This window comes from Myodes glareolus, chromosome 18 (genome assembly GCF_982192425.1).
Source record: "Myodes glareolus chromosome 18, mMyoGla1.1, whole genome shotgun sequence".
In the NCBI taxonomy this organism is placed as follows: Eukaryota; Metazoa; Chordata; class Mammalia; order Rodentia; family Cricetidae; genus Myodes; species Myodes glareolus.
In genome coordinates this window covers 49,218,663-49,243,844 of record NC_142043.1, presented here as the reverse complement: position 1 = coordinate 49,243,844, position 25,182 = coordinate 49,218,663, and the positions used below count along the sequence as shown (strand labels likewise).

General features: G+C 46.1%; 1 protein-coding gene across 1 annotated transcript in view; it reads left to right on the top strand.

The window, feature by feature from the left end:
* The window catches only part of Mypn (myopalladin), an 82,086-nt gene that overhangs the window by 46,072 nt on the left and 10,832 nt on the right, over positions 1 to 25,182 (top strand). Inside the window, exons 7-14 of the mRNA XM_087898185.1 lie at positions 5,105 to 5,246; positions 7,305 to 7,328; positions 9,283 to 9,399; positions 11,224 to 11,596; positions 16,143 to 16,790; positions 17,599 to 17,737; positions 21,919 to 22,140; positions 24,151 to 24,300. Coding sequence (XP_087754311.1) covers positions 5,105 to 5,246; positions 7,305 to 7,328; positions 9,283 to 9,399; positions 11,224 to 11,596; positions 16,143 to 16,790; positions 17,599 to 17,737; positions 21,919 to 22,140; positions 24,151 to 24,300 — 1,815 coding nt within the window. The remainder of the gene's footprint in view (positions 1 to 5,104; positions 5,247 to 7,304; positions 7,329 to 9,282; positions 9,400 to 11,223; positions 11,597 to 16,142; positions 16,791 to 17,598; positions 17,738 to 21,918; positions 22,141 to 24,150; positions 24,301 to 25,182) is intronic.

Sequence of the window (25,182 nt, the reverse complement as noted above, 5' to 3'; positions counted from 1 at the left end):
TCCCAAATCACCGAATCCAGAGACTTACCTCTGCCTGGAGTACCTGTGGCAACCAAGTAGCAAAGAGTCTTCTGTCTGATTTTTTGTTACGTGTGTGTGTGTGTGTGTGTGTATGTGTGTGTTGCTCACAACATGGACCAAGTATGAAAGTTATAGGACAACTTGTGGGAGCCAGTTTTTTCCTTCCACCATGTAGGTCCTGGGTTTGAACTCATATCCTCAGGCTTGGTGACGAGTCCCTTTACCTGCTGAGCCAACTCACCATCTCCCATTGGTCTATATGGTCTATATCAGTACATCTTTCTGGGCCAACTCCAGCCTAAGGCTCTGTACACAGTCACCTGTATCATGCCCAAAGATGAAGAAACATCTGGATTTTTCAAAAGATAAATAAGAAAAAATGAACCTTGGAGCTATTCTTAAAAATATGTATATATTTTATTTTATGTGTATGAGTGTTTTGTCTGCATATATGTATGTGTACCCCACACATGCCTGGTGTCCATGGAGGCCTGAAGAGGGCACTAGATCCCCTAGAACTGGAATTACAGACAGTTGTGAGCCACCATGTGGATGCTGGGAATCAAACCCAGGTTCTCTGCAAGAACAAGTGCTCCTAAGTGATAACCAACAAGGGAGCCGCTGTTTCTGAAGGTATCCTTGCACTGTGTCTGCCGGCTGAGATCCTCTAAGCAAGAGCCCACGTTTGTAATACCTGACACGGGGCAGGGACAAAGCAGGCACATGGTTGAATTTACCCTGTGGTAAATGCTTCTATTTCTGGAAGCTTTGGGAAGAACAGAAACAATGTCCCCGTGCTGACTGGTCATGGAGACCCTCCAGACTGTCAGCTCTGTCATGAATGAACTCGAAGATGATCTGGATGTTGACAAATACGGCAGAGCTGTACTTTGGACTCTGTTTTACCTTGGGAGGCTGTGGACTTTTGACTATAGTGACTTCAGTTCAGATCCATTATTTCTAGTAAAGATTAACTCAGCCCTCCTCAGTTGAGGGCTGATTGATTTATCCTTTAGCGAAGTAGATGAGTGTAATCAAGATTGAGCACCTTCTGAGAGTGTGTCTATGTTTTATTATTATAACAAACCACCGAAGACTGAGTCCTTTATTTAGAAGAGAGGTTTCTTTATCTTAGGTTTTGTTTGTTTGTTTGGTTTTCAAGACAGGTTTTCTGTGTGTAATAGCCCTGGCTGTTCCAGGACTCGCTTTGTAGACCAGGCTGGTCTCAAACTCACTGAGATCCACCTGCCTTTGCTTCTGAAGTGCTGGGATTAAAGGTGTGCCACATCACCCAGTCCTATCTCACAGTTTTGGAGATTCAGGGATATATCAATGGTATGGGCTTAGCTCTGGCGAAGTTGTCGAGAAGGATGGTAACAGATGGTAACACAATGGGGGAAGAGAGGGGGGCGAGAATCATTAAGACAGGAGATGAGATTTTAAAAGAGAAAAGAGAGGCTGGAGAGATGCCTCAGTGGTTAAGAGCACTGGCTGCTCTTTCAGAGGAATGAAATTGAATTAAAATTTATGCCCTGGCAATGCATGGGTAGCCCGTATGTGGGGTGTTATGGTAAATATAAAATGGCGCCATTCCCCAACTGGCTGCAATGGGCAGTGGACCACAAGGAGCTGCGGTTTCCCAAGAGGCCCCACGAAGGCCAGCAGGTCCCAGGCAGGGAGCCGCCCTGCGGGTGAGAGAGATGGATAGGCACACCATGCAGAGAAAGTGGGTATTTATTTAGTGGGTTATGGAGGTGAAAGGGGAGAATGGAGAAGAAGAGAGAGAGAGAGAGAGGAGGGGGGAAGTGGAGAAGGAAGGGAGAGAGAGGGAGAGAGGCAGAAGCTGCCTCTTTGGGAGAGAGACTAAAAGGAAGGAACTCAGGCTGGAAGTGGAAGTGGATCTTCTTGCCTCAGTGGACAGGGAAGGGATGGGTGGGGCTTGTCTCTTAAAGGGACAGGACAGACCATTACATGGGGGTTCTGTTGAACTTGTCCATACTGGGTTTCATGGTCTAAGTCAATTTGATGAGTACAGCTGATCAGGTCTCTTCCTCAAGAGGGCGCCAGATTTCATTACAGATGGTTGTGAGCCACCATGTGGGTGCTGGGAATTGAACTCAGGTCCTCTGGAAGAGCAGGCAGTGCTCTTAATTGCTGAGCCATCTCTCTAGAGTTCTATTCCCAGCATTCATATAGTGGCTCATAATCATCCATTTCTGGGGGATCCAATACCCTCTTCTGGCCTCCCTGAGCACCAGGCAGACACACATGCAGGCAAACACCAGGCATAAAAACTTTAGAAAAAGAAATGAAAGGAGCCACCAACACAGGTCCCACTGCCTCATAATGCTGTCACACTGGGGAACAAGTTTCCAATGTGTGAACCTTTAGGAACACACATTTTTTAAAAAATGTACCTAATTATTTTACATCCTGACCACATTCTCCCCCCCCCCCAGTCCCTTCCCCATTTGCCCCTTCCCCCTAATTGCCTCCTCTTCTGTCCCCATCCAGGAAAGGGCAGGGGAAACACATTTTAATCCAAATCAGTATCACACCATCAGAAGACACCTAAGATCGACGGCTGTGATAAATGCCGTGCCATTCGTGGCTTAACTAATCTTTATGTGTGTGTAGCTGCTTGAACCATCCCCTTAGGAGACTTGGTAGAAGACCACAGGTTTTCCAGGCTTAGCGGTGCAGGCGGCTAATTCCAGCCTTCAGGAGCTGGAAGCAGGAGGACCAAGAAAGAGTTCAAGGTCATTCTCAGCTACTTAACAAGTTTCAGGCCACTTTATCTGACCAACAAAAGCAAAAACAGCCACAGCAAGATACCGTCAGCTGGGAGCTGGAGAGATGGCTCGGAGGTTAAGAGCAGTGACTGCTCTTCCAGAGGTCCTGAGTTCAATTCCCAGCAACCACATGGTGGCTCACAACCATCTATAATGAGATCTGGTGCCCTCTTCTGGCCTGCAGCAAACATGTAGACAGAATACTGTATACATAATTAATAAATACATTTTTTTAAAAAAGAGATACCTTCAGCTGTGGAGGCTGAAGAAATGCCTCAGGAGCTAAAAGCAGACACTGCTCCCTAGAGGACCCGGGTTCAGAGGACCGCGTCAGGCGGCTATGGCTACAACTCCAGAGACTCTGGGGCCTCCTTTGGCCTCAGAAGCCACTCCACTCACATGCATGCGCACACATGGAATTGAAAATAAATTCTAAGAAAAGAGGAAGATGCCTCCGCAGGTAACGGCACTCGTCTCCAAGCCCGATGACAGATGTTTGATCCTCAGGCCATACATGGTGGAAAGGAAGCGCCAGCCCCTGCAAGTGGTCCTCTGCTATCCAAATGTGTGCCATGACGCTCACGAGCCTCGAAACACGTGGTACATAAAAATGCAATAGACTGTAAGAAAAAGAAAACACTCCACAACTTGCAGGGTAATGACTGACTTCCAACAACTTTTTCTAAGTGGCTTTAAGATAGCCCTTGGTTATCTTCCTGCTGACCGCAATGGATTTCTACCTCCTGCCCTAGACGTTAGCAGGCCTGCTCCCTACACTGTGGCATTGCAGGCATCTTGGCTGACCTCTCAAATAGAGCACAGGTCTCCGCTTTCACTGTCAAACGAGAAATTATAATCGTGAGATAGGGCTTCTCTCGGCTGTGGGTAACACAGCCTCTCTAGAGGGTCCTTCTGCAGGAGAGCCCCGCAGACCCCCTGCTGAGAGTGAGTTTAGCAAATGAGCTGAGCCACAACCCATGTGGCTTGTAGATTCTCTGCGTGCCCGTATATCCGTCTTATAAACCTGCCGTGTGGCATTTACACAATCCCTTCTACCACAGCCATTTCTGTTGTTGTTGTTGTTTGCGTCTTTGTTTTTCTAGAGACAGGATTTCTCTGTGTAACAGTCATGGCTGTCCTGAAACTTGTTTTGTAGGCCAGGCTGACCTCGAACCCACGGAGATCCGCCTGCCTCTGCCTCCTGAGTGCTAGGATTAAAGGAATGTGCTACCCTGCCTGACTCCCCCCCCACACACACCATTTTTATCAGGGGGCTTTTGACTTGATTTCCTCACCCGTTTACCTCAGCAGTAATGAAAACTCCACTACATAGTAATTCCAGAGAGGTGTTGGTCTGCCAATACAGGTTCCGACGGGCTCTGAAGTTGACATTTTAGCCCAGAGCTTTCTCCGAGGTCAGGGAGACGACAGAGCACACAACCCATGAAGTTGTCTGTCCTCCACCTTGTCGTTATAAGATGTGTGGGGAAATGAGGAATAGCTGGGATTTTCAATCCAATAGCACGTTTATGAACTCATAAACCACCCTGTGTTATTCGGGTCCTGAATGATTTCAGCAAACCAGTTTGGCACTATAGAAAGAACAAAATCCCGATGTTGGCTACAGTGCCCCCTGGTGGTCATAAAGCCACATCACAGACAGCTCTGAATTAATGCCAGCTGCTGTGTTCAGGCAGGCCAGAGTTCTACCTTTTGACCCTGGGACAAGGCCTTGTCACCTACAAAACTCATGCTGCAAAACTGGGCAGCTGACCCAAACCACCCCACTTTGTAATATTTGTAAGTGGGCTTATCGTTTTTGTGTTAGGCATTATTCATAGCTGTTGTGTACGTGTGAGGTGTCTATGCAGCCCACATCACTAGACAAGGGTTACAAATGTGCTAGGGCAATGCACGAAATATCATAAGCTTTGTTTAGACAAGAATTATGAAAAACAAAAAAATCCAAATTATAAAGAGTGAATACAAAAGAAAACTAATAAATGAAAACAAAAATTGCTAAAATTTATCTCCTTTACTCAAAATGTTTGAACTAATACTTAATAATTTTGATTAGCACTTAAATGGAGGCAAAGTAAAGAAATAATGAAGAGTCCAGAAGGGTTGGATGGCTCTGTATTCCAGACTTGACTCAGTGTACACTCCCTAGCTTGAAGCTGCCGGAGACGTAGATTCGCAAAGAATCCAGAGGTGGAGACGGTGTCCCTAAAATCCTGCCATGGGATGCGGTCCCCAAGCGCTTAGGTGATAACATACTCCTTTTGTCCCAGATGCTACAGAATCTGTCAGCCTCTGAGGGCCAGCTGGTTGTCTTTGAGTGCCGGGTCAAAGGAGCCCCGTCCCCGAAAGTCGAATGGTACCGAGAAGGAACCTTAATAGAAGACTCTCCAGACTTCAGGATCTTACAGAAGAGTAAGTGGATGCTTTTCTGAGTCTTGCCTTTTTAGACAGGTGTTTCATATAGGTTTGTTTTTGTGGGTTTTTTTTAACAACAAATTAAATAGATAGTAGGAAACCAACATAAAGGGGCTAGGGAAAGGACCCAGCAGGTAAGAGCACTGGGTGTTCCTCCGGAAGACCCAGGTTCAATTCCCAGCTCCCACAAGGAAGTTTACAACTATCTGTAACTCCAATTCCAGGGGCTCCTACGCCCTCTTCAGGCCCCTGCACTGCAAGTTCAATGTACACAGACGTACCTCCGGGCAGAAACACCCATATGCACAAAAGAACTTTTCAAAAATTTTAAACTAACATAAAAATCACTTTAAGAATTATCTCCTAAGAATAAATTGTATTATTGTGTTGGTATATATTCTCCAAGATTTCTCCATACATATTTTTAATTTAAAAAGAGTCATATATACATATATATATATATATGTAATTGATTTTGCTTTTTGAGATGGGCTCTCACTGTGTAGCTCTAACTGACCTTGAGTTATGTAGACCAGGTTGGGCTTGAACTCACAGAGATTCATTCTCCTGCCTCTGCCTCCCAAGTGTTGGGACTAAAAACATGTTCCGCCATGCCCAACTATAACTGATTTTTTTCCACACAAAAGTTCATAGACATCTTTTCATATTAATATAGTTTTCTTACTTTTATTTCTTACTTTAAGGTTTAGTTACACATATGTATTGTGTGTGTGTCTGTATGTGTTGGACACATGTCCTACAGCATACCTGTGAGGGCGAGGACAACTTGCGGGCAGTTTTCCACTTCCACCATGCGTGTCCTGAGGATTGAGTCCAGGTGACCGACCATGGCGACAAGCGCTTTTACCCACTGAGCCATTTTGCCAGCCGTAATTATAATGGTTTTCTTTCTTACAGTAGTAAGGATTGAACCCAGGACCTTCTGAATGCCAGGCAAGAGCTCTACCTCTAATCTAGTCTAAGTCATGGGCTGGTGGGATGGCTCTGTGGATAAGGGTGCCAGCCTTCAAGGCTGACAACTTGGCTTCAATCCCCAGACCTGTACAGTAGAGAACGTGAACTGACTTGGGAAGACTTTTCCTCTGACCTCCACATGCGTGGGGGCAGCAACAGTGGTCATTTGGCTCACCGTTTAGCTGAGAAAAGACAAGCATTTCCATAGTTCTGTGTATTGTGTAGAAGCAGATGTGCCGCAGATGCACAGTATTTGCTGAATGCCTACGATCGGATAGATGCCCGAGGAACACCTGTACTTAAGTGGTAGGCACTTGGAGGAAAACCAAACAATTGTAAGATGGTGAACTGGCCTTCCAGGGGTCTTTTACATGTCCTGAGGCTCTTATGCTTACAAGCTTATTGAAGGAAGAAGAAACATTTTAGAGCCACTGGAGGGCCCAGAGCCAAGAATTTCTCAGACATCACAAACTTTCTCCTAGGTGAAGCAGGAGATGGCTCAGCAGGTAGAGGCTCCCGCCTTCAAGCCTTAAGACCTGAGTTTGATCTCGGGTTCCACAGGATGGAAGGGAAAAGCCAAGTCCTGTAAACTGTCCTCTGACCTCCACATGATTGCTGTGGCTTGCACAAGATAGATAGACAGACAGATAGATAGATAGATAGATAGATAGATAGATAGATAGATAGATACATGCATGCATACATGCATAGATGATAGATAGATACATACATATATGGTAGATGCATAGATAGATGGATGAATGGATGGATGGATGGATAGATAGATAGACAGACAGACAGACAGACAGACACTAGCCCTTCTGAATCCCTTTGGCATTCTTCCCTGCCCGGGGGTCTGAAGCTCATGTTCACTGAAGCATCACTTAGCAGCCTCCAGCTGTCCCTCTGTGACCTTATTGAGGTCTCCTGTATTCAGGTTATTACTTAACCTTGACAGATTGTCCTTATCCCTTCACCCCCAAGTAAGCCAGACACCGAGACTCTACCGGAAGCTTCTGAAGGAAACGCAGCTTCCCAGTAAAGTAGACGCTCACGACCTTTTGTTTTTTCTCCCTTTAGAACCTCGGTCCATGGCAGAGCCAGGTAAAGTTCGTCTCAGCGCTAACTTACTAACGTGTGATGAGTGGTTTGAGATACACAGATGTGGAAACGTAATCATTCTAAAAGTGTGAAAGCAGTCAAGAAAAGGTGAAAATAAAAAGTTCTAGAAAGATCCAAATGAACTCTAGCTGTTATTGTAGAAGGGGGGAAGAAGGGTTATGCTCAAATTTGCATATCAATTTAATATCTGATACTAGTATAGTTAATTTTCTGTGTTCCCGGGGCTGTTTTCCCTGTGACCACCCCCCACACACTCATTTCATACCCTCCTTGAAAGGGGGCTTGGAATTTCTTTGATGTCCAATTCCTCAGCTTTTGTGTCTCTCAAACTTAGTAGACGAGAGGCTGGGAATATTGATTATTGAGGACACTCACCTAGCTTACTCAAAGCCATGGGTTTGAACCCCAGAACCAGCCAAAAAAAAAAAAAAGAAATAATTTATGGATCAGATTCAGGAACGTGCTGAGATTAAATATAACGCCGGTGCTGCTTCTTGAACTGTTTTGGGAGAGCGCTGAAACGGAAGCCAGAGCCGTGAAGCATTTGCCTGTGAGTCGTTATAGACCGGAGCCCTCAGGCTGTCTTTGTAGCTCTGGGTGAGGAGCTGGTTGGCAATTCCATTGCAATTCTCTTCTAACAGCAAAGACATTCCAGAAGGAAGCACAGAACATCTGTATTGCATACCTACGCTAGAGCATAGGGCATATAGTAAAAACCTAAGGACTAACCAGCATTGCCTGCCGTGGCCTCCTGGGAAGTTTCTTCTAGAGCAGTGGCTCTCAACCTTCCTGATGCTGCGACCCTTTAATACAGTTCCTCGTGTGGTGGTGACCCCCAATCATAAAATTATTTTCATTGCTACTTTATAACTGTAATTTTGCTACTGTTCTGAATCATAACATAAATATCCGTGTTTTCTGATAGTCGGAGGTGACCCTTGTGAAAGGGTCATTTGACCCCCAATGGGGTTGCAACCCAGAGGTTGAGAACCGCTGCCTTGGAGGGTTCTAGTTGACTTAAATCAGTCAGCATGAAGTCCTGAGATGCCAAGCTTCCCCTAGCACAGCTGTTTTGGTAATTTTGTTTTAATGACCCTGTTCATCTTTATCTTTCAAAAACATCTAACTATATTAATTTTAGGATCTAGTCATATCTGAGAATTACCTGTATCGTCACTCTCAAGACTCAATGCTATGTATCAGGCTGATCCATGGGTGTGACCATGGCATTCCAAAGGGAGATGGCTCTTCCATCTCCTCTCCCTATCAGCAAATTGCTACTGCTTAAACAAAGCAGCCTCTGCTGGGGATCAAATCCAGGACCTCACCGAGATGCGCTCCCCCACCCCAGCCCTTTTGCCCAATTTTAAACTGTGGTCTTTGTTTTAACTGATCTCACTGTGAATTTTCCCCATGAAACTAACAAGATGCTGGGGTTCGGAAAACTGTTTCATTAATTTTTCTGTGACACACACACTTCCTTTCCCTTCGACCTCCCCATGTGTTTTTGTGACTTCTTATTAGTTAATTGTTAGTTAATTTTTGTCATCTGCATTGATGACATGGAAACAGAGTGTGTATTATGGGTAACCACTGGTCTTGGTTCGTCCTCGTTGGCAAATGCTGAAGAGAATAAGGAATCAGGAGTAGCTCAGTCGTTAGAGGGTTCCCCTGTGTTATATGCAACGCATTATCTCCAAACCCTCTTGTCAGTACCCAGCCAGTCAACATGAGCCATTGGTTTATGTATCTGGACTCTTTCAGCCTCCTAACCGGTCAGTTTGCTCCAATAGTTAGCCGGTGCAGCTGTTTACAAAGAACCAATGAAGTCAGCCCCTTATGTCAACGTTTATAGAACCGCCATTTGATATCATTTAGTCTCACAGCTCCGTCTCCGCGACTAGGTCGTTAACTTTTCTGTCTTACTGGCACACAGAGGAGATCTGCACTTTAGTCATTGCTGAGGTGTTTTCGGAAGATTCCGGATGCTTCACCTGCACCGCAAGCAACAAATACGGCACCGTGTCCAGCATCGCCCAGTTGGACGTGAGAGGTGAGCGCCCCCTAGCGGTTAGATTGGGAGTGGCAACTTCAAAGTCTGTTTTTTGCTTTTGTTTTTTGAGACAGGGTTTCTCTGTGTAGCGTTGGCTGTCCTCTGTAGACCAGCCTGGCCCCAAACTCACAGAGATCCGCCTGCCTCTGCCTCCTGAGTAGTGAGACTAAGGGTGTGTGCCACCAATGCTCAGTTCAGAGTATCTTTCTTTCTGATTCATGTATGGATCATAAAGATTTAGATTACCTGCTGTGTAAGTGTGTGGTCAAAGCCTTATGTGGAAAGGCAATAAAGTGCAAGACTGACTGAAAACAAAAATTTAAATTGGAGCTTGGAGAAATGACTCAGCAGTTAAGAAGAGCACCGGCTAGTCTTCCCGAGGACCGAGGTCCAACATCCAACATTCACGGGGCAGCCTCACAGACATCTGTTAACTCCAGAACCAGGCTCTCCAGCACCCTCTTCTGGCCTCCACGGGCATTGCATATGTGTGGGGCATGCACAAACGTACAGGCAAAGCACTCACACCTAAAATAAAGTATCTCTGGGCTCAGCAGGTAAAGGTCCCTCCCACCAAGCCTGACTGATTGAATTCAGTCCCTGAGACCTACACAGTGCCAGAGGAACACTGATTCCAGCAAATTGTCCTTTGGCCTCCCCTCTCCCGCTTTGGCATGCCTGCATGACTGTATACACACATGCACAAAAATAAAAGAATAACAATATGAAGAAAAACATTCTTGTGACTGGAGATTATAGTTCAGCTGGTGGAGTGCTTGCTTAGCAAGCACAAAGCCCTGGGTTCTTTCTCCAGCACTGCATAAACCAGACCATAAGGTATATACCTGTAATCCCAGCACTGGGAACGTGAAGGCAGGAGGATCAGGATCGGGAGCTCAAGGTTTATTGGCAACAGAGTGAGTTCAAGGGCAGCCTAGGATACGTGAGACCCTATCTCCAAGAAACATTTATGAACAATGTTCAGTTTTCAAGTTCGTACTACCCTTGCAGCCACAGCCTCCTCAGTGGCCCTGATATTTCTTCATAGCTCCCGAGAAAGCAGCTCTGTGGCCTTATATAAACCTCTCAGATTCTTAAGAGTACTTCTAGGGGCTGGAAGATAATTCAGTAGGTGAAGTGCTTGCTTCACGAGCTCGAGTGTCTGAGTTCAGTGCCCTGAATCTACGTGCAAAAGTCGGGAATGGCAGCCTATGCTTGTAATCACTGCCCTGGGAGAAAGAGATCGCTAGAACTCCACGGCCATGAATACCTGAAGTCATCCTGTGGCCACCACATGTGTAAAACACACATGCGCGCACACACACACACACACACACACACACACACACAGATATGTAAAACACAGAATGAGCCAGATGTGGTGGCACAGACCTTTAATCCCAGCACTCGGGAGGAAGAGGCAAAGAAATCTCTGTGAGTTCGAGGCCAGCCTGGTCTGTAGAATGAGCTCCAGGACAGGCAGGGCTGTTACACAAAGAAGCCCTGTCTTGAAACAAAACAAAGCAAAATAAAACACAGAATGCTTAGATTCTAGAGGCAGGGACTCAGGGAATCAAGCCCACATCCTCGAATAAACCAAACCTGTAGTCCGCAGCACTACATGTCCAGCCGTGTACTCGGATATTCAATTCAGTTTCCTGAACATCTTCACCATTCTTGAAAGCTCTTGGGAAGCATCTTCCTGATGTGCGTTTCCATGGACTGATATGTTCCTACTCGTACGTATGCCCTAGCTCAAGGTGACACTTCCAGCTCAGTCCTGTTGGTGGCCTCCAGCTCAAGTCAATCTAATTGTCCTTTCAGGAAATGAAGACGGCAGTGATAACGGGGCTCTTCACTCCACCAACTCAAGTACCACCCTGGCTGTGGCTGAGCAACAGCCCTCCCCACCCAACCCAGAGCCTCGTTCTGAGGAACAGCCCCCAAAGCCCAAGCTTGAAGGCGTCCTGGTGAACCATAACGAACCCCGCTCCAGCTCCAGGATCGGGCTACGGGTGCACTTCAATCTGCCCGAGGATGACAAAGACAGCGACGCCCCCTCTGGCAGTGGAGCGGCCAACGCCAGCCACACTAGGCCCGACTCCTTCCCTGAGAGGTTCAACGGACAGGAAGCCAGGACCCCAGAGCCTTCCTCACCTGTCAAAGAGCCCCCTCCGGTCCTGGCCAAACCCAAACTGTAAGTAAAAATAGAAAAACTGTGAGTGCCCGTGTGCCTTCCGTGTGTCAAAGGAGACTGACTGTTGATTCGTTCCCGGCAGCCCAGACTTGAATAATCACATGGAGACTATATGAATTACAACACTGTTGGGCCAATGGCTCAGGCATATTTCTAGCTAGCTCTTACATCTTAAATTAACCCATTTCTATTAACCTGTGTGTTGTCACGAGGCTGTAGCCTACTGGTAAGGTTCTGGCATGTGGTATCTTTCTCCTTCGGCAGCTACATGGCATCTCCTTGACTCCGCCTACTCCCATGGAACTCACGCTGTAGACCAGGCTGGCCTTGAACTCACAGAGAGCGCCTGCCTCTGCCGCTTGAGTGCTGGGATTAAAGGCGTGCGCCACAGTTGTCCGGCAATGTTGGTCTTGAAACTGCGGCAGCAATGAAGGCTGTCATTTTTCAGCACTGTCTACTTAGAGTCAAGATAATTCTTCCTTTGGAGTTTGCAGCTGGAATACCAAGTGGTCCGAAGCAGTGCTTCTGAAAACCTATCCGTGCCCCTGACTTGATTGAATCAGAGGCTCCACAGATTCCTTTAGTGCACAGCCTGTTTGGAAGCCACTGATCCAGAATTAGAGACATAACCTGAGTTGCTGCTCCTCCTCCTCTTCACCCTTCCATGTCCAGGATAAAAACAAAAACAAAAAAGTCAACTGTCAGACAAAAGTTAGAAAGCAGAAAACCCATGCTTTGGGGACAAATGTGTCTTTTTGTTGATATTATTTTGAGACAGGGTCTCATGTAGCCAAGGCTGGCTTTGAAGGCTTTTTCTGTGTAGCCCAAGATGACCATTTGATTCTTCCTTCTGGCTGGGATCACAGGTGTGCCCAATGACACCCAGCTTTTTTGAGGGGGTGCTGGGAATTGAACCTAGGATTTCTGAATGTTAAGTAAGCATTTTCTATCCGCAGACAAGTTCGTTTTCCACACGATGGTATGCATAGGGGAGTCACCCAGCATTGCTCCCTGACCCGTGGAATCAGAAACCCTTCGTAACTTGGAAGTCTGTGTTTTAACCAGGTTCTGAGGCTGGCTAACATTGAAGAACAGCTGACCCATATTTAAAAATCACCATGTTTAGACTCCTTCCTAGTTGAATTAGCTCTCTCTGAGCATCAGTGCCTCAGTCAGCCAGGTTTGTTCTGCAGTCTCCGGGTGACGGAAATGACCAGCCTCCAGCAGAACAGGTACAGCAGTGTGTGCCTGCTCAGAATCAGTCATCCTGATCAGCTGGGAAAACATTTAACAACTGATGGGGCGAGAGAGTCTGAATAGTTAGCGTCTGCCAACTTCTCTCACGTGACTTTAGGTCACCAAGAGAAGGCCACCGAGCAGGTCCTTGGAACTGGGTTCATCCTAACTGTCCTTCAGAACAGGGAGAGTTGGCACTGGCACACGCTATCCAAAACTGTTGTTAAAACCACCTTCAAACTTGATACCCAGGCTTGTATTTTGACTGTCTAATACTTTAATCTCAAAAATTCAAAATCCACAGGCTATGATGCCAGCACACTTGTAATCTCAGCACTCAGGGGACTGAGGCAGGGGGAACTGAGGGCTCCATCTTAGCTGGGAGCACATAGGAGACCCTGTCTCAAAAAATTAAAAAGTTAAGATTGTGCATTTTCCTATCACGAGAAAGCGAACATCAGTAGAAGCTGTTTATTTTATATTCTTCACTGAGGAAAATGCAGCAGAGATATTTCTCCTTAATTTTAATACAGTTATTTATTGTTTATATATGTGGACTTGTGTCTATAAGCGTGAGCACATATGTGCCATGGCATGCCTGTGGAGATCAGGGGAGAGCTTCCGGGAGTCTGGTTTCTTCTCCAGACACATGGATCCCGGGTACCAAATACAGATCATCAGACCTGGCAGCCTTTAACCACTGAGCCATCTTTCCAGCCCCATTTCTGGCTTCCTAATTGTGTAAACTTTCAATGATATACAAATGAAAAAAATCCAAGCATAGTGGCACTTGTCTTTAATCCCAGTGCTTGGGGGACAGAGGGGTGCATCTCCACATGTTTGAGGTTAGCTTGGTCTACATAATGAGTTCCAGGCCAGCCAGGGCTATAAAGGAAGAGTCTGTCCTCAAAAGAACAAAAACAAACAAAAGAGAAATGAAAATGTATAGTTACTTTTTTGTTTGTTTTTCAAAACAGGGTTTCTCTGTGAAGATTTCTTGATACTTGCTCTGTAGACCAGGTTGGCCTACAGATCTTGGAGATCTGCCTGCCTGGGCCTCCCAAGTGCTGGGATTAAAGACATGTGCCACCATCATCCGACTAAAGATTCTGTTTTAAAAGAAAGTAAGACTAGTCAAAGGTTTGAGGGTACAGTTTAGTGGTAGAGTACATGCTTAACATTTGTGAAACCCTGAGTTTGACCCCCAACACTCCAAAAAGATGTAAGTTTTTTGGTTTTTGGGGTGTTTTTTTTTTTGAGACAGGGTTTCTCTGTGTAGCTCTGACTGTCCTGGAACTCATTCTGTAGACCAGGCTGGCCTCGAACTCACAGAGTTCCGCCTGCCTCTGCCTAAGAGTGCTGGGATTAAAGGTGTGTGCCACCACCGTCCAGCTAAGGTGTAAGATTTTAAAGAAACTTGTGGTTCAACATGGTGACTATTGACTTCTTTTTCAAAATGTGTGCGTGCGTGCGAGTGATTATGTGCAGCATATGTGTGCAGGTGCTGTTGGAGGCCAGAAGAGGGCGTCGGATCCCCCAGAACTGGAATTACAGGCAAGTGTGAGCCACTATGTGGGTGCTGGGATCTGAACCTGGGTCTGCTGCAAGACCACCCATGTCTCCAGAGTTCTTTCTCATGTTGTGCTTGCACGTGATGATATATGTCATGTGTGAGTGTGTGTGTGTTTGTGTGTGGTGTATGTCCGTGTGTTGTGTGTGGATTCCTATGCCCAGAGGAAGACATTGCTACCTGCAGTCTCTCTCTGCTTATTCCCTTGAAACACAGTTGCTCACTCAGCTTGGAACTTGACTGGCAGCCAGAAAGCCCCACTGGTCCTGCCGCCCTCCTTCCCCAGGGCCAGGATTATAGCTATGTGCGGCCACACCATCTTTTTCACATGGGTGCTAAGGATTTGAACCCATGTTTTCAAACCTGCACAGCAGGTTCTCTCATGCACTGAAACGTCTCTCCAGCCCCTTTCTCTTTTTAAGAACAAGAAAAGTCAAAGGTGATGTTTATAAGCAAGAGAAGCCTAAAATTTATCAGGACATTTCTTTTGTTGATGGTAGTGGTTGTTTTTAAAATAATGTCATGTGGCCTGGCCTGGCAGGAAAGGACAGGTAGCTGAGGCTGACCTTGAACCCCTGACCCTCCTTCATCAAACACTCAAGTGCTAGGATTTAGGCATGCCCCCACCAAACACAGTGTCGCAGGAGAACACTTTCAAGAGTAAAAGTTAACCTCTATAATAATTACAATGCTAAAAAGGTTTGGAGCAAGACTGCTTTGAATGAATAGGAACATAGGATCATCTTACCTACAAACCTTGCCTGACAAATCTCTGTGAGTTCAAGGCCAGCCTGGTCTACAGAGTGAGTTCCAGGACATCAGGGCTATACAGAGAAACCTGACTCAAAAGAATAAAAAACAGACAAAAATACCAAAAAACCAACGTCTTGCCTGGAGAGGATGGGAAACATTCGGGCACACTTGGTTCCTTCTGTAAGGTTGACTTTGGGGAAGGTCTGATGGTGGAGGATGGTGGTGTGGTAGGGCTGATGGTGATGTGGTAGGGCTGATGGTGGTGTGGTAGGGCTGATGGTGGCAGAGCACTTGCTTAGCATACACCAAGCCCTGGGTTATTCCTGCACAGGTGGAGAGGGAGACGTTCTTCTGGAGAATTCAGCGCTTACAGTGACTCACACCTGTGCACAGCTAAATGCCTTCTGTCTAAACAGAGAAGGAGCCAACACCATCATAACTTTAAACATATTAGCAAGAGTAACACTGTCTCTATTTCTTTTACTTTTCAATTTTAAACATTGTACAGCTACAGTATCATGGAGCAAAGACTAGAATGTTTGTGGTTCCCTCCGGAAGAGGGAATGGTAAAAGCCACAGCTCACTAGCAACGATTAGGTGGTGTCTTCCCACTTAGGCTCTCTCTGTCTCTTTCTATTTCTTTGTCCCTCGCCTACTTCCTTTGTGCCTCCCCTCCCCCAAACTAAAAATAGCCATCTGTAGCTCAGGCTGATCACAAACTCACTGTGTAGATGAGGATGGCCCTGGACTTCTCACCTCTGTGTCTCTACCCTCTTGAGTGCTGGATGCCTGGGGATTGAACCTAGAGTTCTGCGCATGCTCGGAAAGCATTCGCCCAACCGAGCCACACCGCCCCAGGACAGACTGTAGGCTTTCTGAAGGGTGAGACTGATGGTAACAGCTCTCTCTCTCTCTCTCTCTCTCTCTCTCTCTCTCTCTCTCTCTCTCTCTCTCTCTCTCTCTCTCTCTCCCCTGTTTTTCGTGCAGTGACTCCACCCAGTTACAGCAGCTTCATCACCAAGTGTTACTGGAACAGCAGCAACTGCAAAATGCGTCTCCTTCATCACCCAAGGAGTCCACTTTCAACTTTAGCGCCTTGAACTCGGCTCCCCCCGCTCCCCCCGCTCCCCCGGCTCCCCCGGCTCCCCTGGCTGCCCCGGCAGTGACCATTTCCAGCAAGCAGGTGAAGAGTCCTGCACCACAGACGTTCAACTTGGCCCGGCCGAAACATTTCTTCCCCATTGCAAGCACTTCCACGGCAGCTGTGTCCCCATCCAGCTCCCCAGTCTTCACCCTGAGTAACACTCCTCAGACAATCCAGAGGACGGTCAGTAAAGAAAGCCTTTTACTGTCTCACCCCTCTACGCAAGGCAGATCTCCAGCAGGGCTCTCCATCCAAAATGAGCCCCCTCCTCCACCAGGCCCAGCAGAACCGGCAGCACCGCCACCACCACCACCGCTAGCTTATCCCACCCCCAGTGGAAACCAGTTTCAGCCTCACTGTGTGTCCCCAACTCCCGTCTCTCCTACCGGTCGGATTCAGAACCCAGTGGCTTTCCTCAGCTCTGTCCTGCCTTCTCTCCCATCCATTCCACCCACCAACGCCATGGGGCTGCCTAAAAGCGCACCATCCGTGTAAGTGTCTTGAAGGTTTGGAGACGCCAGTTAAGAGGGACACATGCCCAGAATAGCTTGGCCTGAGCCAGGACTCTTAGCCAATGGATTCTGATATAATCTTATCAAATAGATACAAAATGGATATTGAATGCCTCAGGGCAAGGGGCATGATTTTTTTTCTTTTTTTTTTTTTCATTTTGAGACAGGGTTTCTCTGTGTAACCCTGGCTATCCTGGAACTCACTATGTAGACCAGGCTAGCCTGGAACTCAAAGATTCACCTGCCCCTGAAGTGCCAGGATTAAAAGTGTGTGCCACAATGCTTGGTAATTAAAAATAGGAAGTTCAGCCATGTGGTGGTGGCACGCACCTTTAATCCCAGCACTCAGGAGGCAGAGGCAGGTGGATCTCGGTGAGTTAGAGGCCAGCCTGGTCTACATAGCGAGTTCCAGGACAGGCCTCAAAGCTACAGAGAAACTCTGTCTTGAAAAACCAGAAAAAAAAAAAAAAGGTAGTTTGTTTTGTTTGGTAAAGCACTTGCCTAGCTCGAATGAAGCCCTAGGTTCGGTGCCCAGCATCTGATAAACTGTGTGTGGTTTACACACCTGCAATTCTAATGCTGAGAGTCAAAGATGGGAGGATCAGAAGTTCAAGATCATCCTTGACCACATAGCTAATTCAAGGCCAGCCTGGGCTACATAAAATCTTGTCTCAAAATAATAAAATAAAATGCCTCTACCTACAGTGCTGAGGTCAGGTGGTCATTTTACCCACTCCAACCTCTACACTGACTAGTCATTTCATAAGGGTGGGGATTTCTTTTACAGACCGCCCCAGGGTCTGATGAAGAAAACCACAAAGGCTTCTCCGGCAATGAGTGACGATTACATCCTGGAGACTAAGAACTCAGTGATTCTAGACTTGGGGAAGAAAGTGAATTTCGGTGATCTCAGGTCACACCAGCAGGTAAGAGTGTTGAACGCAAATGGTTGGGTGAAATCTGTTTTAAGGATGTCACTGTTGGGTGCAGTCTTTGGGTGCCGAGGTTGGTTGTCCCTAAGAGGATGATCATAGCTTCGACGGCAGAGCACACGCTGAGCCAGCTGGGGAATTGTTGATGGAGAAGGCGGCTCTGAACCACTCCTATCAGGTTTACCTGTTTACTGGTGTTTGCCTGAGATAGACTATTGGGTGGTCCCCTGTTACCCATGGGGGACGAGTTCCAAGACTCTCAGTATATGCCTGAGTTTCACAGACAGTATCTCTATACAGGTATATTAATATATTACGAACTAAAAAAGATACAATAAGGGCTGAGGCTGTGGCTCAGTGGTAGAATGCAGGGTTAACCATGCGATCAGGTTGGGAAGCAGACAAGCATGGTGTTGGAACAGTAGCTGAGAGCTTTACATCCTGACCCACAGGCAGCAGGGAGAGAGAGACATACTGGGCCTGGCTTGAGCATTTGAAACCCCAAAGCCCACCCCTAGTGCCACACTTTCTCCAACAAGGCCACACCTCCTAATCCTTCCCAAATAGTTCCATTAACTGAGGCCAAGCATTTAAATCTATGAGCCTATGGGGGCATTCTCAGCCAAGGTACCACATCTCCCTTCAGGGGGTTACACTTAAAACAAGAAGTTATAGTTTCTAGTAGCAGCTTTCCTGAACATTGTATTTTTAGATTTTCATTTGTGTGTGTGTGCATAGCAGCTGTAATTTTGTGATACCAGAAATCTAGAAAGGACAGGTCATTTTTTATTGATTTCTGTTCTATACTGCCCATATTACACAGAAGGGCATGTCTGTCTGTCTGTTTGTCTGTCTGTGCTGTGTGTGTTTATCACTCTAGCTGGTAATAAACTTGGGAGGATGGAGCCTAAAAATGAAGCAGGCTAAAGTCTCATGCAATAGTCAACTTTTATTCAGAGCATCAGACATTTGTGTGTGTGTATGTGTGTGGTTTTTTGAGACAGGCTTTCTCTATGTAGCTCTGGCTGTTCTGAAACTCACTCTGTAGACCATGCTGGCCTCTGTCTCAAAGAGATCACCTGCCTCCCTCCCAAGTGCTGGAATTAAAGGCATGCACCACCACTGTCCTGCAGGGCATCAGACTATACTCTGAGGGTTAAAAAGAATCACGTGAGTAAAGTGTCCAATCACAAGGACAAACTGCACATGGCAAAGCCATATTTTTTCAGAGACATATAAACAAATAACAATAGCCAGCTGTAATAGTAATCTAAAACAAACTCGCTCCTATCTGATACACCTGGGAGGGGCACAAAAACACATCCCAGGAACAATTCCGTGGTTTTGAAGAAACCAATGTCTCAAGACTCATTTTCTTCAAGTTCTTTCCACAGGCATTCAGAATTCTCTTCACACAACTCCACTCTTAAACTGTGTTCAGGTGTGTGTGTGTGTGTGTGTGTGTGTGTGTGTGTGTGTGGTCTTTCCTTTGCTTACAGAGATCACAGATAGCAGCTAATAAAGAAACTTTCCATTTTTATTCTGAAAGCGAGTAAGGCAGAAGAAAGTGAGAAATGGCCTAAACCCAGTCTGGGAAGCCGGAAATGGACATCCACTGGTGGTTGATCTGCAGGGCCGTTTTCAGGGGTGACAGTGTGGGTGTAACGTAAACACACTGCTTGCATTTTCCATGGTTCATCAGGAACTCTGACATTGCTTGGAACTTTACACTTGGATCTCTGTGTGGCAGAGATAGTCGACCTTGAGAGCAAGCAAAGTGCTGCCCAAACTGCCCACGAGCTCAGGGATTTAGTAACAGGCTATGTGGCGGCATTCTCTGCCACTGTGTCCTTGTTCCTGAAGCTCAACCTGCCAAATGTTTAATCTGTCACGGAAGCAACTTGGCCTTTATATTCTTATTTTAGTGCCCATCAGTTCATACACCGCACCACATGCTTGGTGCATTGATCAGGTGTATCTGGTTTTTTATATTTTTAATTTTATAAACTTCACTATAAAAGGCTTGCAGATAAACTAATCACATTAAATCTTATTTTAGTGTTAATCTTCAATTCATGCATTGTATTACATGGTTGGTACACTGGTCAGGTAAATCTTTGTATTTTATATACTTTACTGTAAAAAGCTTGCAGAAAGACTAACCACACACCAAAGGGAACCAGCCCCAAACTGTGTGTGTTGGTGACATTCTCTACCGTTTGAGCAGTCTTTCTGAAGTTGGATTTCACACTTTCACTACCGGATATATTTTTATGCACTTATTTTTCAAAAGCTTACCAGACAGGTTCCTCCCTAGGACCCTTAACAGGGTAGAGGTAGAGGGGTGCTGGATGGCTCTCCTCAACTTGACACAAACCCAGACATTTCTGGAAGGACGTAATCTATTTTTCTGTTGTTGTTGTTCTTTTGTTTTTGTTTCTCTGTGTAGCCCTGGCTGTCCTGGAACTCTCTCTGTAGACCAGGCTGGCCTCAAACTCACAGAGATCCTCCTGCCTCTGCCTCCTGAGTGCTGGAATTTAAGGTGTGTGTGTCGTGTGTGCCACCACTGCCCAGCTGCCACCATCAGATTGGGCTGCAGGCAAGTCTGCTTGGTATTGTCTTGATTAGTGATGGATGTGAGAGGGCCTAGCCCACTGTGGGTGGTGCCACCCCTGGGCAGTGGTCCTGGTCTGTATGAGAAAGCAAACTGGGGCTGTACCAGTTTGCATTCCCACCAGCAATGCAGAAGTGTTCCCTTTTCCCCACAGCCTCTCTAGCATAAGTTATCGTCAGTATTTTTGATCTTGGCCATTCTTACAGGTGTAAGATGGAATCTCAGAGTTGTTTTGATTTGCATTTCTCTGATGACTAAGGATGTTGAGCATTTCCTTAAGTGTCTTTCAGCCATTTTAGATGCCTCTATTGAGAGTTCTCTGTTTAGGTCTGTACTCCATTTTTTAATGGGTTGTTTGTTCTTTTGATGACCAATTTCTTGAGTTCTTTGTATATTTTGGAGCTCAGACCTGTGTCTGATGTGGGACTGGTGAAGATCTTTTCCCATTCTGTAGGCCACCATTTTGTCTTCCTGACCGTGTCCTTTGCTTCACAGAAGCTTTTCAGTTTCAGGAGGCCCCATTTATTAATTGTTTCTCTCAGTGTCTGCGCTACTGGGGTTATATTTAGGAAGTGGTCTCCTTTGTCAAGTGTACTTCCCGCTTTCTCTTCTGTGAGGTTCGGTGTGGCTTTATGTTGAGGTCTTTGATCCATTTGGACTTGAGTTTTGTGAGGTAACCCAGACCCAGAAAGACAATTATCACATGTATTCACCCATAAGTGGTTTTTAAACATAAAGCAAAGAAAACCAGCCTACAAATCACAGTCCCAGAGAACCTAGACAACAATGAGGACCCTAAGAGACATACATGAATCTAATCTACATGGGAAGTAGAAAAAGACACGATCTCCTGAGTAAACTGGGAACATGGGTACTATGGGAGAGGGTTGAAGGGGAAGGGAAAGAAAGAGGAGTAGAGGAAAATGTAGAGCTCAATAAAATAAAATAAAATAAAATAAAATAAAATAAAAACTGTAACATACTTTAGAAAAAAAAAAGTAAACTGGGCAACCAGGAGGAACAAGCCAGTAAGTAGCGTTACTCCATGGCCTCTGCTTCAGTTCCTGCCTTCAGGTTCCTGCCTTGAGTTCCTGCCCCAGCTTCCCTGGAAGAAGGAAGCTGTAAGATGAAATAAACCCTGTCCTCTCAGAGTTGCTTTTGGCCATAGTCTTCATCACAGCAGTAGAAACTTCAACTAAGGGGCCAGAGAAAGGCTCCATAGTTAAGAATACTATATATCTTTTCAGAAGACCTGAGTTCAATGTCAAGCACCCTTAGACATGTACATGTTGCACAGACATATGTGTCAGCAAAACATCCAGACACATAAAGTAAAAGAAATATATATATATGTGTATGTATATACACACACACACACACACACACACACACACACACACACATACATACACATATGAATGAAACTCTAACTTAAGAACGAACTCCAGGAAGCTGTCTGGGACATTGGCATGCTGTCCTGGCACACATGCATGGTCCACTACATACTAATAATAATAAAGTTTTTTACATAGAGATTTCAGCGTCCCCTTCTGATTGGCAGGAGTATAAAATTTCGAGCTTTGAGCAGAGGCTGATGAATGAGATAGAGTTCCGCTTGGAGCGCACGCCCGTGGACGAATCCGATGACGAGATCCAGCATGGTGAAATCCCCACGGGCAAGTGTATCGCACCCGTCTTCGACAAAAGACTCAAGCACTTCCGGGTGACGGAAGGCTCTCCGGTCACCTTCACCTGCAAAATTGTCGGGATCCCGGTTCCAAAGGTAGGGAAGATGGCCTGCCATTTGACCATCAGCAGTGTGGGGCTATCTACGAGGTCTTCAGGAAAGTCTCATAGGGCTGGGATGTGGCTCAGCGGCAGAGTTCTTGCCTCTAATGGCTCTAACAGGTGTCCTCTAGACCGACAAAAAAATCTCGGGGAGTAAGAGAGATGGCTTCTCAGTTAAGAGCAATTGCTGGGATGGGCGTTCAGTTCCCAACATCCACTTGTGGTAGCTCTCAACCACCTGTAACTCCAGCTCCAGCTCCAAAACTCCAGTTCTGGCCTCTTCCTGGACCCCCATCCCCATCCACCCACCAGAAACACATTAAAAAGAAAAGTTTCAGGCTTGGAATGTACTATGCATGAAACCCTGGATTCAGCCCTCAAAACCATATTAAAAAAAATTTTCTTTGACTGGGCGGTGGCGTCATCACATGACTTTAATCCCAGCAATCAGGAGGCAGAGGCTGGCAGAACTCTGCATTCAAGCCCAGTCTAGATTACAAAGCCAGTTCCAGGACAACCTAGGCTACACAGAGAAACCATGTCTGGAAAAAAAAAATCAAACCCCAAATCAAACCAAACAAATAAACAAAAACAAAAAACAAAACCTAGACATGGTGATGCAAGCCTGTAATCTCAACACTCAGGAGAATCATGAATTCAAGAGCATCCTTGGCTATAGAGTATGTTCGAGGCCAGTTTAGGCTGCATGAAACAAAACACACACACACACACACACACACACACACACACACACACACACACACCCCAACAACAACTTATACCGTAGTGAAACATCTACAGAATAAAAATGAAAAACAATACTCAAAAAATTAGTAAAGCCCAAGTGATTTAGAAAAAAAAAAAAAGTATCAGGAACAGGATTATTAAGCCGAAAAGAAATCAGACTCGTTAGGGTTTTTTGTTTGTTTTTTGGGCGGGGTCCTGACTGGCCTGGGCCTCTCTGTATAGACTAGGCTGACTTCACAGCCGCAGAGATCCACCTGCCTCTGTCTCTGGAGGGCGGGGATTAAAGGCCAGCGACATCAGACCTTGTTAGAATTTTAATAAAAGTGTAGAACTAATGTCTTAGTCGCGCTGCCTTCATCAAACTCACATGATTACTTTTCTTCATTGGGTTCAGTTTCTACTCAGCACCCACAGGGTGCCCTTTGCTGTACACAGAGGGCTCTCTTGATGTCCTTGCTGTTAGCTTAGCAAATGCCAGCAATGCCCCGTGCTTGTCACTGGCTGCTGAACGATTCTCTGAGTCACCGCATTCCTTGGCAATCAGGAAAGGATTTGCACCGGTGTGGCCACGCACCCCGGGGATCTGCTTTCACAAACACGAGCGTGTTGGTTCGGTAACCAAGGAAGAGGCGAAGTGGGCACCTGCAACCAGTTCTTTATCCCTCTGCCTGCCACGCCCTCCTCCCACCCACCTCCCTGCCCCGCCTCGCGGAACTCGCTCTCGCTGACCACCGCTCGCCGGGCTGACCACCGAAATATTTGCACAGCAAATCTGTGCTGATTTCAATCTTAGAGTTTGGTTTTGGGCCAGGGCGTGAATTTAGCAACTCAATCCTAGCCTTATTCCTTTTGATCCAATAAACCATCCTAGCCTTTCAGCTTCGTGACTGGGGTTTACATAGGATAACAGGGGATGATCCAAGTTCCTGTGTTCATTATTTCCATGTGAAGACATAATTGGTCCTTAAAATATCCGTAAGCTAATTATGAGGTTATAATAAAGATAGTCAAAAGCTTTACCGCCATGCTAAACTACATTATATTTCTTCCTGGAGGTCTGTATAGGTACAGATGGAGGTGCACAGTATTTTGTCCTTTTGAAGGTGCACAGTATTCTGTCCTTTTGAATATGTTTTATGATTTTTTCTAAGTGTTTGCAAAGGATGAGTGTTTTGTCACAGGGATGGCATTCGACCTCCGTCTCATATTTCCGCGGCTCCAGAACAAAGTCCTCACCAACAGCTCCTTCTCCCTCCAGGTTTATTGGTTCAAAGATGGGAAGCAGATCTCTAAGAGAAGTGAGCACTGCAGAATGAGGCGAGAAGGAGACGGGACCTGCTCCCTGCACATCGAATCCACCAACGGTGACGATGATGGGAACTACACCATCATGGCGGCCAACCCCCAGGTGGGTGGCAGGGCTCCTGGATATCAGAAGGAGTGATCCGTGTCACTGCAAATGGGACCGGGACAAGTGCTGAGGGGAGTGAACGGAAAGTGCCTAACGAGAACCCAGGGTCGGGCTGACTAGTCTGCTCCTGGCTGCGCTCCACAGAAGGCCTTGTCAGGACAGTGCCCTGGGGGACCGAGTTAGGTTTTTTTGTGTGTGTGCTTGTCTAGCATGCCCGAGGCTCTGGGTTTGATCCTCAATGCTACATAAAAACAAGCAAGCTTGGTGGGAGACTCAGGAAGCAGTGGCGAGGAGCATCCGTTCAAGGTCACAGTGCATTGAGTTTGAAGACAGAAAACAAATCAAAACGAAAACCAAGGGCTGGAGAATTGGCTCAGTAGTTAAGAGCATTTGCTGCTCTTCCAGAAGACCCCATGTTCAGTTCCCAGCACCCACATCAGACAGCTCACAACCACCTGTAACTCCATCTCCGTGGGCTCCGATGCCCTCTTCTGGCCTTTGAAGGCACCTACACACCTGGCAAACACAGATACATACACATTAATATCAATTAAATAAATAGATGGGGGCTAGAGAGGTGGATCAGTGGCTGAGTGCACTTGATGCTCTTACAGAGGACTAAGGTTCAATTCCCAGCACCCACACGGCAGCTCGCACCATCCACCGGGAGTTCTGGCGGCCGCTTCCCAAGTCCAGTGGAACCAGACACACACATGGTATACAGATATTTTTCCAGTAAACTACTCATACACATAAACAAATCTTTAAAAAATTAAAATAAGTAAATCTAGAGAATTAATTACTTCCAAAAGGTTTTAAATGTCTCCCAAACTCATCAGATGTTTCTTTCTCTTTTCTTCTTTATGGATAAAAGTTGCA